Source organism: Rutidosis leptorrhynchoides, chromosome 6 (assembly GCF_046630445.1).
Source record: "Rutidosis leptorrhynchoides isolate AG116_Rl617_1_P2 chromosome 6, CSIRO_AGI_Rlap_v1, whole genome shotgun sequence".
In the NCBI taxonomy this organism is placed as follows: Eukaryota; Viridiplantae; Streptophyta; class Magnoliopsida; order Asterales; family Asteraceae; genus Rutidosis; species Rutidosis leptorrhynchoides.
The window spans coordinates 313,498,170-313,510,468 of NC_092338.1; the positions used below are offsets into that span (position 1 = coordinate 313,498,170).

The 12,299-nt window shown below is 31.8% G+C and overlaps 1 protein-coding gene across 1 annotated transcript; it reads left to right on the top strand.

Moving 5' to 3' along the window:
• LOC139854649 (phytoene synthase 2, chloroplastic-like) lies at positions 1-1,850 on the top strand. Its single transcript, XM_071843942.1, has 6 exons — positions 1-313; positions 397-447; positions 640-812; positions 902-1,137; positions 1,239-1,431; positions 1,689-1,850. Exons 1-6 carry the CDS (start codon positions 1-3, stop codon positions 1,848-1,850), a joined length of 1,128 nt encoding a protein of 375 aa, XP_071700043.1.
• The last annotated feature ends 10,449 nt before the right edge of the window (positions 1,851-12,299 follow it).

Sequence of the window (12,299 nt, forward strand, 5' to 3'; positions counted from 1 at the left end):
ATGTCATCTGCAGTTTCTATTTTGGGTAAGCCTAGTATATCAAAGATCAGTAATGCTAGAAAAAAGGATCAAGATTTTACAATAACAGCTAGAGTAGTTGTAGCACCAAAGACACCATATACCCCCGAATTATCGATAAAAGGTGTTCCTCATACTGATCTACACATTCGAGAAATTGTTCAACGTCAACTGCAAATACGACGTAGTGATCATACTGTTTACAATAAACCCGAGTTCCATTCTGAGTTTCTTGATGAGGCGTATGATCGGTGTAAAGATATTTGTGCTGAATATGCCAAGACTTTCTATCTAGGTACAAATCTTGATTTGTTAAAGTTTAAAGCTTTTTCTATCATGTAATGTTATCTATAATTAATTTGCTTTGAATTTTTATAGGAACAAGGCTAATGACTGAAGAAAGACAAAAAGCAATATGGGCAATATATGGTAAGTGCATGCATATTTACAGGGTTAGAATCTAAAATGAAGTATGATGCACTGAATATTTTTTATAAATATTTTGTGTATTAGATTCTTTGTTTTGTTTAATGCATTTTGAGAGAATAAAGATATAAAATTTTAAATCTGTTTCATGTGGGAGTGTTTGTATAAAGATAAAGTTCATAACTTGATTTACAGTTTGGTGCAGGAGAACAGATGAACTTGTTGATGGCCCAAACGCGATCCACATGAGTGATGCGGTTCTTGACAGATGGGAAGAGCGACTGCACGATCTTTTTTATGGACGGCCTTATGACATGCTCGATGCTGCCCTCACGCACACCGTTCATAAGTTTCCACTAGACATTAAGGTACCTTAACTTAATACTATATAAACAAACTCAAAAGTGAACCAAAATATCATATGATCCATAAATGATTTATTGTTTTGGATTATTAGCCTTTTAGGGATATGATTGAAGGCATGAGAATGGATATTAAAAAAGATCGATACGAAAATTTTCAAGAGCTTTACCAATATTGTTACTATGTTGCTGGTACTGTTGGTCTAATGAGTGTTCCAGTTATGGGTATATCTCCTGAATCATCATGTTATGCATCAAGCATCTATAATTCCGCTCTTAATCTTGGCATCGGCAATCAACTCACGAATATCCTTAGAGATGTAGGAGAAGAGTAAGCATTTCACTTATTAATTTACTTATCTATTTATGTTTTTAACCAAGATTAAGTCTTGCTTATGTGTTTGTTTTTAAGCCTTGTTTATGTGTTTTCAGTGCATTAAGAGGTCGAATTTATCTTCCTCAAGATGAGCTAGCACAATTTGGGCTATGTGATAACGATGTTTATTCAAGAAAAGTGACCGATAATTGGAGAGAATTCATGAAAAGTCAGATCAAACGGGCTAGATTTTACTTCAACCAAGCCGAAGAAGGAGCTTCTAAGCTTGATAAAGATAGTCGTTGGCCGGTATATATGTTGTTCATTCTAAATTTTAATGGATTATGCTAACGGAGGCCTAAGCTGTCATTAATGTGTAGAAAATGCTTGTACAGTTTAATAACTGCCATTAAAAAGTTAACAGTAACTACCATATACAAGTTTTTTCTGCAGGTTAACGAATACCCTAAAGGCTGTCATTAGCAGAATTCTTAATTATAATATGTTTCGTGAAAAGTAATAAAAAAAAAATCAATTTTTCATATTATTAGCCATTGTAATTTCAGGTTTGGTCATCGTTGTTGTTGTACCGTACCATCTTGGATGCTATTGAGGAGAACGATTATGATAACAAGACGAAGAGAGCGTACGTTGGTAGGACTAAGAAACTTCTTATGTTACCTTTGTCGTATACTCGATCTGTATCGACCACCTTTGCACTCCATTAATTATGTGAAGTGTGAGATATTGTGTTGATGTAATGTATTTAGATGATATTTAGCCTTGTCAATTAATGAATCCAATTTAAGTACTTTATTAGTGAATGTATATATGATTATAAGCATCTAATGACATCAGAAAGTCATGATGGAACACTTCCTCTGTTAAAAAAAAAAATGTATAAGAATTTGCAAGCAGATTATTCTGAGGGATATGCTTGGTAAATTCTAAACGTTTTGGGAGGTTACTTGTCATTGTTGCGTTTTTTGGGGAGTTGTAACAACCCCAAATCCGTTTACCAAAAATAAAGCACTATTATTTTTTTTTATATATGTTAGGTCCCATTCATACGTTCATATTACATAACATTTCAATACGTTAAACAATTTATAACGACCCTTGGTACACAAAAATTACGGGTTAATACTCAATAACTAACCCGATACCAACAACATAATCCCGGGAGCTACCAAATCCCCAATCCGCATCCAAATATCCCCATCAAGCCCAAGCGCTCCTACGCATCTAGTCTAACAACTAGCTACCTTCACAATCACAATACCTATAAAAAGGTAAACAACGAGAGGGGTAAGCATAAAGCTTAGTGAATGCAATAATTATACATATACATATATAATCTACTTACTTGCAAATACTTACACAAATACCGCATACGAGCTAGCATTTTAACAACCATGCAATCACAATGCAAAACTAATTATCCGCAATTCACAATAAGCTAGCTTCGCCAATAGCATATAGTTCACAATTTAATATGCTAAAACTACAACACATAACCATGGTTAACCAATCGTACACGGGAATTGTGCTCGCGAAAGACCATCGAAGTTCACAACATCCATTAGTGTACTTAACACCGCGTATCACTAACCCCCGGGTGGTATCTTAACACCTTGATACTTCACCCATCATACATCCCGGAGTGGTGTCTTAACACTTCGACACTTCACCCATTATACTTTTCGGAGTGGTGTCTTAACACTTCGACACTTCACTCGTCACATGAAATGTGGTGTCTTAACGCTTCGACACTTCACATCTCACGCTACACAAATAAATACATCATATACATACACATATAATTATTTCACTCATCTTGGAATGCCCGCACAAGTCACGTATAACATGATCTCCATCCTCATATCCGAGCAAGCAACCACCTATATCACACATAGGCACAATATGCACATAAATAACAATTCTCTAAAAGAGAACCCAGCACTCACATCCCTTAGTCGAGAGATCTCACATTGCTCGGTTGACCTGCCCATTTATCTCCTAATGAGCTCAACCCAATTACTGAAATGTCCCGTTCATATTGATTATAAACGTTCCATACTAATTGATTTCGTCGCATGGTTTTGACATCTATATGAGACGTTTTTCAAAGACTGCATTCATTTTTAAAACAACCATAACCTTTATTTTATCGATAAAGGATAAAAAAAAAATATTACGTAGATTATCAAATAATGATAATCTAAAATATACCGTTTACACACGACCATTACATAATGGTTTACAATAAAAATATATTACATCGAAATAAGTTTCTTGAATGCAGTTTTTACACAATATCATACAATCATGGACTCCAAATCTTGTCCTTATTTTAGTATGCAACAGTGGAAGCTCTTAATGATCACCTGAGAATAAACATGCTTAAAACGTCAACAAAAAATGTTGGTGAGTTATAGGTTTAACCTATATATTATCAAATTAATATAATAGACCACAAGATTTCATTTATTCAATAATCTTACACTCGCAAGCGTATAAAAATCATTCTATGATGAACACATGGTAACCGACATTAACATAATGCATATAGAATATTCCCCGCATACTCGCAAGTATGTCATAAATTGGCAATCGCAATCACCATATAAATCGAAGTATTAAAGCATTTCAAATTCCAGAATGGAGTTTGTTAAGCTCATAGATCTATCTTTAGGATTCGCGTCAATTAGGGGTCATTTCCCTAATTCTTAGGCTACCAGACTTGAAGGGGCAATATTCGGTTTAATAATCCAACCATAGAATGTAGTTTCGCATACTTGTGTCTATTTTGTAAAACATTTATAAAGCTGCATGTATTCTCATCCCAAAAATATTAGATTTTAAAAGTGGGACTATAACTCACTTTCACATATTTTTCCTTCGTTGGAAATAAGACTTGGCCACTGGTCGATTCACGAACCTATAACAAATATGTACATATATATCAAAGTATGATTTAAATATATTCACAATATTTTTTATTACGTTTTTATGATTTAAGTTTGTTAAGTTAGCAGTCCTCGTTAGTAACCTACAACTAGTTGTCCACAGTTAGATGTACTGAAATAAATCAATATATATTATCTCGAATCAATCCACGACCCAGTGTATACAAGTCTCAGGATAGATCACAACTCAAAGTATATATATTATTTTGGAATCAACCTCAACCCTGTATAGCTAACTCAAACATTACTGCATATAGAGTGTCTATGGTTGTTCCGAAATATATATATATAGATGGGTCGATATGATATGTCAAAACATTGTATACGTGTCTATGGTATCCCAAGATTACATAATATGTATATAATACAATATAAATTAGTTAGGATATGTTTAGTCTAGATTTGTTACAAAATTTTCGTAGCTAAAACTAGCAAATTTATCCAATTTTGTTTTACCCGTCATTTCTTCGTTTCAAATCCGTTTTGAGTGATTCAAGTTGTTATGGTTTCATAATGAACTGAAATTTATGAAACTAAACAGAAAAAGTATAAGTTTATAGTTGGAAATATAGGTTACAAGTTATTTTTTAAAGAGGTAGTCATTTTCGTCGAAAGAACGACATCTTGATGACCATTTTGAAAAACATACTTCCACTTTGAGTTTAACCATGATTTTTGGATATAGTTTCATGTTCATAAGAAACATTATTTTCTCATAAGAACAACTTTTAAATCAAAGTTTATCATAGTTTTTAATTATCAAACCAAAAACAGCCCGCGGTGTTACTACAACGGCGTATGTCCGATTTTACGGTGTTTTTCGTGTTTTCAGGTTTTAAATCATTAAGTTATCATATCATATAGATATAGAACATGTGTTTAGTTGATTTTAAAAGTCAAGTTATAAGGATTAACTTTATTTGCGAACAAGTTTAGAATTAACTAAACTATGTTCTAGTGATTACAAGTTTAAATCTTCGAATAAGATAGTTATATATATATGAATCGAATGATGTTATGAAAATCATTACTACCTCAAGTTTAGTAGGTAAACCTACTGAAAGTAACAAAAATTGATCTAGCTTCAAAGGATTCTTGGATGGCTTGAAAGTTCTTGAAGTAGAATCATGACACGAAAACAAGTTCAAGTAAGATTTCCACTCGAAATAAGATAGTTATAGTTATAGAAATTGAATCAAAGTTTGAATATGAGTATTACCTTGTATTAGAAAGATATCTTACTATAAATAATAAAGATTTCTTGAGCTTAGATGATTACTTGGATTAGATTAGAAAGCTTGGAAGTAATCTTGCAAACTTGATAGTATTCTTGATTTTATGAAACTAGAACTTATAGAATTTATGAAGAACACTTAGAACTTGAAGATAGAACTTGAGAGAGATCAATTAGATGAAGAAAATTGAAGAATGAAAGTGTTTGTAGGTGTTTTTAGTCGTTGGTATATGGATTAGATATAAAGGATGTGTAAGTTTGTTTTTATGTAAATAATTCATGAATGATTTATAATATTTTTTGTAATTTTGTGAGATATTTCATGCTAGTTGCCAAATGATGGTTCCCACATGTTTAATGACTCGCATGGGCTGCTAAGGAGCTGATGATTGAGTGTATATACCAATAGTATATACATCTTAGAAGTTGTGTATTGTACGAGTACGAATACGGGTGCATACGAGCAGAATTGTTGATGAAAATGAATGAGGATGTAATTGTAAGCATTTTTGTTAAGTAGAAGTACTTTGATATATGTCATGAAGTCTTCCAAAAGTGTATTAATACATCTTAATACACTATATGTATATACATTTAACTGAGTCGTTAAGTCATCGTTAGTCGTTACATGTAAGTGTTGTTTTGAAACCTTTAAGTTAACGATCTCATTTAATGTTGTTAACCTATTGTTTATTATATCTAATGAGATGTTAAATTATTACATTATAATGATATTATGATGTATGAATATATCTTAATATGATATATATACATTAAAATGTCGTTACAATGATAATCGTTACATATATATCTTGTTTCGAAATCCTTAAGTTAGTAGTCTTGTTTTTACATATGTAGTTCATTGTTAACACACTTAATAAGATACTTACTTATCATAATATCATGTTAACCATATATATATCCATATATATATATATATATATATATATATATATATATATATATATATATATATATATATATATATATATATATCATCATCATGTAGTTTTTACAAGTTTTTAACGTTCGTGAATCACCGGTCAACTTGGGTGGTCAATTGTCTACATGAAACTCATTTCAATTAATCAAGTCTTAACAAGTTTGATTGCTTAACATGTTGAAAACATTTAATCATGCAAATATAGTTTTCATTTAATATATAATCATGGAAAAGTTCGGGTCACTACAGTACCTACCCGTTAAACCAAACTTAGGTCTTAACACTAAATTACTACTTAGGTAGTAATCATTTCAAACGTCATTTATACCAAAACCCCAACACGTGCAATATTGACCCATATTGCGTTTGACCACGTTTGACTTATGTTAAAATTCAATTTTAACCCAAAATCACTTTTCATGAGCGATTACTTCAAAAAACACCATTTAACACTTAACACAATTGTTTAAACATCATTTGACCAAAACTAGTGTCATTATCAACTTTGACCCAATCAACTTACCCATTTTGACATAAGTCTCAAAAACACCCAAAATAACTAAAGGCTAGTGATTATATTTCTAAAACATCAATTAACACCTAAATCAAGTATTTACATACTTGATTCACCAAAACTTGACTCAAAACTCATTTTGACACCAAACCAAGTCAACACCCATTCCGACTAGCAAACTTGTTCTTAAGAACATCAAAATCACTAACAAACTTACAACCTAGTGATTTAACACCCAAACCATGACAAATACTATCAATTTCGTCATCAAACCCTAAACCCTCAATAATCGGGTTCACTTACACTAACACAATACAACAAAACCCCCAATTTCATGAGAAATGGGGTTTATAACCCTAACTAGCTCAAACCCTAAACATGAACAAGAATCTTAAACAATGAAATTCGGAGTGAATGAGGTGAACAACTTTAACTCTTGAGACCCGACCCGACTCACTCTTCTTCTTCCCTAAATCCCCAATTCTCTCTCTAGAACCTCTCTTTCTCTCTCTCTCTCTAGGGTTTGATGTGTGTGAGGGTGAAGAAAAGAGGAAGAAATGAAGTTGGGATAAGGTTTGGATCAGTTTTGTGGTGATAAAACCGTCCATACGCAAAAAGACGAAATTACCCCTCATTTAACCCTTTTAAAATGCTGAAAAATCATCTGCTACAGTTATAGCCTGCGGCGCGGCTCCAAAGCCCGCGGCGTGGCTTAATTCTAAAAAACACCCCCGACACTTTTCAATAAACTTCACCATCAGCTCACATTTTAGCCCGCGGCGCTGCTCAATGTTGTATCTGATTCTGATTCTGATTTGAAGATCAGGGACTGAACTTGTCTGACTCTGATTCTGATGCAAATTCTGAAAATGCATAAGTATAAGTAGACTTTTCCTGACACTTTCTGAGAACACTCTCTGGTGACACTTTCTGGTGGCATTTTCTGATGTATAAAATTCAGGATCTTACAACTCTCCCCCACTTAAACTCGATCACGTCCTCGTGATCTCCGTTACTTAACCAACCGGACCCACACTCTATGGTCCTCCGACACACATCCCAACTCGATGTCCATAACAATTCCATTAACCTGAATATCTCACCACACGCTAATAATCACTAGCGTGCTTTACCGCAACCAGCGGTATCTCATACGCTCAACATCCAAAATGCCCATTTAAGAAATACGAAAAACACCATATATTTCATGACCCGTCCTAATCCATCTGGACGAATACATTACATTTCGTTACATCGCGAGGTACTTGACCTCTTTATGATACATTTTACAAATATTGCATTCGTTTTTAAAAGACAAACTTTCATTACATCGACAGTTGACGGCATGCAAATCATTTCATAATATTTTCAACTATAATTGACTTAGTAATAATCTTGATGAACTCGACGACTCGAATGCAACGTCTTTTGAAATATGTCATGAATGACTCCAAGTAATATCTCTAATATGAGCAAATGCACAGCGGAAGATTTCTTTAATACCTGAGAATAAACATGCTTTAAAGAGTCAACCAAAAGGTTGGTGAGTTCATTAGTTTATTATAAATAATAATTTCAGATAGTATAATAGACCACAAGATACTCATATTTCAAAAATAATCTGTGCAGGTCTGCTCACTGCTGGAAAATCATTCATATGATATATAAACACCTGGTAATTGACCTTAACAAAATGCATATAGAATATCCCCCGCATACCGGCATTCCGCACGGTCATGCAAAAAGCATACAATCAGGCCACTCTTTTAAATATGATAGTTGTGTACACCTCACAAACAGATCATATCTTTTAAAGCTAGCGGTTGTATACCTATTTTGAAGTACTAAAGCAGTTCAAATTTTCTGACTGGGGCTCGTTAGTGCCCATAGATATATCTTTAGGATTCGCGTCAATTAGGGTGTCTGTTCCCTAATTCTCAGATTACCAGACTAAAAGGGGTGATATCCGATGTACTCATAACTCATTCGTAGAATTTTTTTAAGTACTTGTGTCTATTCCGTCAAACATTTATAAAAGCATTTCATGTATTCTCAGTTCAAAATATATTTCAAAAGCATTTAATAAAGCAGTTGTAAAAACAGCGCATGTATTCTCAGTCCCAAAAATGTAAAGAGTAAAAAGGAATCAAATGAACTCACAATACTGTATTTTGTAGTAAAAATACATATGACGATATTGAACAATGCAGAGTTGGCCTCGGATTCACGAACCTATGTCAAGTATATATATTAACACCTATACATGTAATCAAACAACTAAATGTACATATTATTGGTGATATATTTGTTATTTTAATAAATTATTTGTTTCATCAATAAGTAATTTAAATATTTCTATTTTATGTACTTTAACTAAATAATTAGTATTTATTTTAAAACGTTAATATAGATATGTTATATGTATTAACTATAGTGTTGTATAACTAAAAATCATTTGATAAAATAATATTAATAAAAAAAATTGTATTATTTTATAATAATAATATTAGTAAATATACTTAATGATGATGATAATAATAATTATGATTCTAAAAATAATAATACTTATATTGATAATAATATTAGTAGTAATATTGATAATAATAATAATGATAGTTTTAATGATAATAATACTTATAATAATAATGAAAATGATAATTTTAATATAAATACTTTTGTTAATAATAATAATTTAAAAAAAATGATAATACTAATAATGGTATTAATAATAATAATAATGATAGTAATGATAATCCTATTATTCATTTTAATTATAATAATAATGATAGTAAGTACAATATTTATATTAGTATAACAATAATAATAATAATAATAATAATAATAATAATAATAATAATAATAATAATAATAATAATAATAATAATAATAATAATAATAATAATAATAATAATAATAATAATAATAAGAGACTACCTTCCAAAAAAGCCAAAAGAAATAAATGCCATATCCTAGGCTCGAACCCTCGACCTCTCGCTTAACTCAAACACTCCTCAACCACTCCTCCAATTCCATCTTCCTGATTTAATCTATAATCTAATTATATCTAATCTGTTTTCTGTTTCATTTTCTTCATCAAATCTTACGTATCATTATCGTAACACACCCCATGTCAGCAGCTCAACAACGAATTGGGTAGCTGAATCTCGGCCCAGATAGAAGCCCAACAAGGTATACAGCCCAACAGCAAGCACAAGCCCAACAACTTCTCTTGATAATAAAAAAAAAATATTGTAGTGGCCTGGGTTCGAACTCAGGACCTCTCGTTCCCCACCAATACCCTAAACCATTCTACCATTCGTGATTTTCTGAGATCATTCAAAATCTAATATACTTAACCCCTCTATTGTCTGTTTCCATTTCTTCTACAAACTTTCATCATAGTCTTTAACATCACCATGAATATTATCATATATCATCAAAATCTTATTCGTTATTTCGTGTATCATCATAACCATCTAATATCATCATCATTTCCTAGTCATTTATCGCCATCATCCTAGTTCTATCATCATCGTTTCATACCATTATCATCACAATCACAAGTAATCATAATCATTTTCATAATCATCTTGTAACATTAATCAACACTATTGTAGTCCTCTAAAAGCCCAAGAATATAGTCCAATTATTAAAAGAAAGAGCCCAAGGTATAAAACCCTTACTAAGCCCATTAAAAGTAACAAATGAATCTGGTAATGATAAAAATAAAAAAATGTGCGTGTACCCATGGCTTCAACTGGTTCCGAAATAAAAAAAAATAGCAGTACAATCCAGTGATGTTTGACGATGGCTAGTGGTGGTTTAATGGTGACCATCGTCTGGAATAGAAGTACGGCGGCTGTATTTGCTGCATAGCAGCTCAATTAGAAACAGAAACAACGAAGCAATAGTAATGAATTCCAATGGGTTTTGGTTCGGCATAAAATGAAAACAGAAACATAGTTGTAGTAGCAGCAAGTTCGTGGTGGTTCCTGACTGAAATAGCAGCAGAAGTGCAGTAGTTTTAGTGGGGTTTGCAGGTGGTTCATCGATAAAAAAATATATAGTAACAATGGTGGTGTGCAATGGTGGTCTTCGATAAAAAAATTAAGAGAGAGAGAGAGAGATTGAGAGAGAAACATATATGTACGTGTGGTTCGTGGCTTGTCTTGCCCAACAGAAAACACAGGAATACACGTAGCAGTAGCAGTAGCAGTAAACTGTGAGGGTTATAGGTTGATCAAAGTGGTTTTATTGATGGTGGTTTTGTGGTGAAACCATGGTGGTGTTAAGGTGGTTTCTGGGTTTCGAAAAGAAAACAATAACGATATGTTTGGGTCGATTCTTGATGATGGTTATGGGTTGATGATTTCATGAAGATGATAACTTTAGTGATCTTCTAACAAGAGAGAAACAACATGGATGGTGGTCGTTGGTTCTCGGTCCAAAACACAGTCGCAGGTTTGAGTGGTTTAAGGAGGTGAAATGGTGGTTAAATGAAGGTGGTGTTGGATCTAATCGATCAAGTAGAAGAAGCAGAAGATGGTTTAAGTTGGTGTGGTTAAAGTTTACTAAATATATACATAAAGAAAACATATATAATAATAATAAAGTAGTATTACTATAATATAAATAAGTCAAAGAATTTTAAACGTGTAATAACAGTAATTAATATCTGTTGACAGTTTATAATGTTGTATTTCATACCCCGTTGTTAAACAGTGGCGGATGAAAGTCTTCAGAAAAATCCCGAATTTTTAGATTAACTATATTTATTTATTTTGGTCATTATGGTATAAAATTTGATCCTTAATTTGTTAAATAAAAATTACATCAACTGTCCCTCTCATTTCTGGGTAAAATATAAAAAGTGTTAAAACTTAACAAATAGTTCCTAAATACATTTTTAATAAGCCTAAAATTTATAGAACTCATTTTCGTATCACCATTTATTTTAAAATTACATAAGTTTGAATTTAACTTGCTTAATATCAATCGAAACATCAAATGAGTATTACAATCATTTAATATTTATTTTTAATATACTTTATTTATATATAGAGATATATTTTAAATAATAATTATTATAATATCCTATTTTTATTTTACTTCACATAAATAAATTTTAGTAACAACCACATACAATATTTAAAATTTTGTTTCCAATTATTATTTATATATATATATATATATATATATATATATATATATACACACACACACACATATCATGTTACAATTAATTGTTCGTGAATCGTCAGAACTGGTCGAAGCTCAATTGATTACATGAATATAATTCCACAATTTTTGAGACTCAACATTACAGACTTTGCTTATCGTGTCGGTTTCAGCTTAAGATCAAGTTTAAATTTGGTCGGAAATTTCCAGGTCGTCACAGTACCTACCCGTTAAAGAAATTTCGTCCCGAAATTTGAGTGAGGTCGTCATGGCTAATAATAAAAATGTTTTCCTGGCGAATATGAGTGATAAATAGAGTTTTATCATTACCGAGTAATA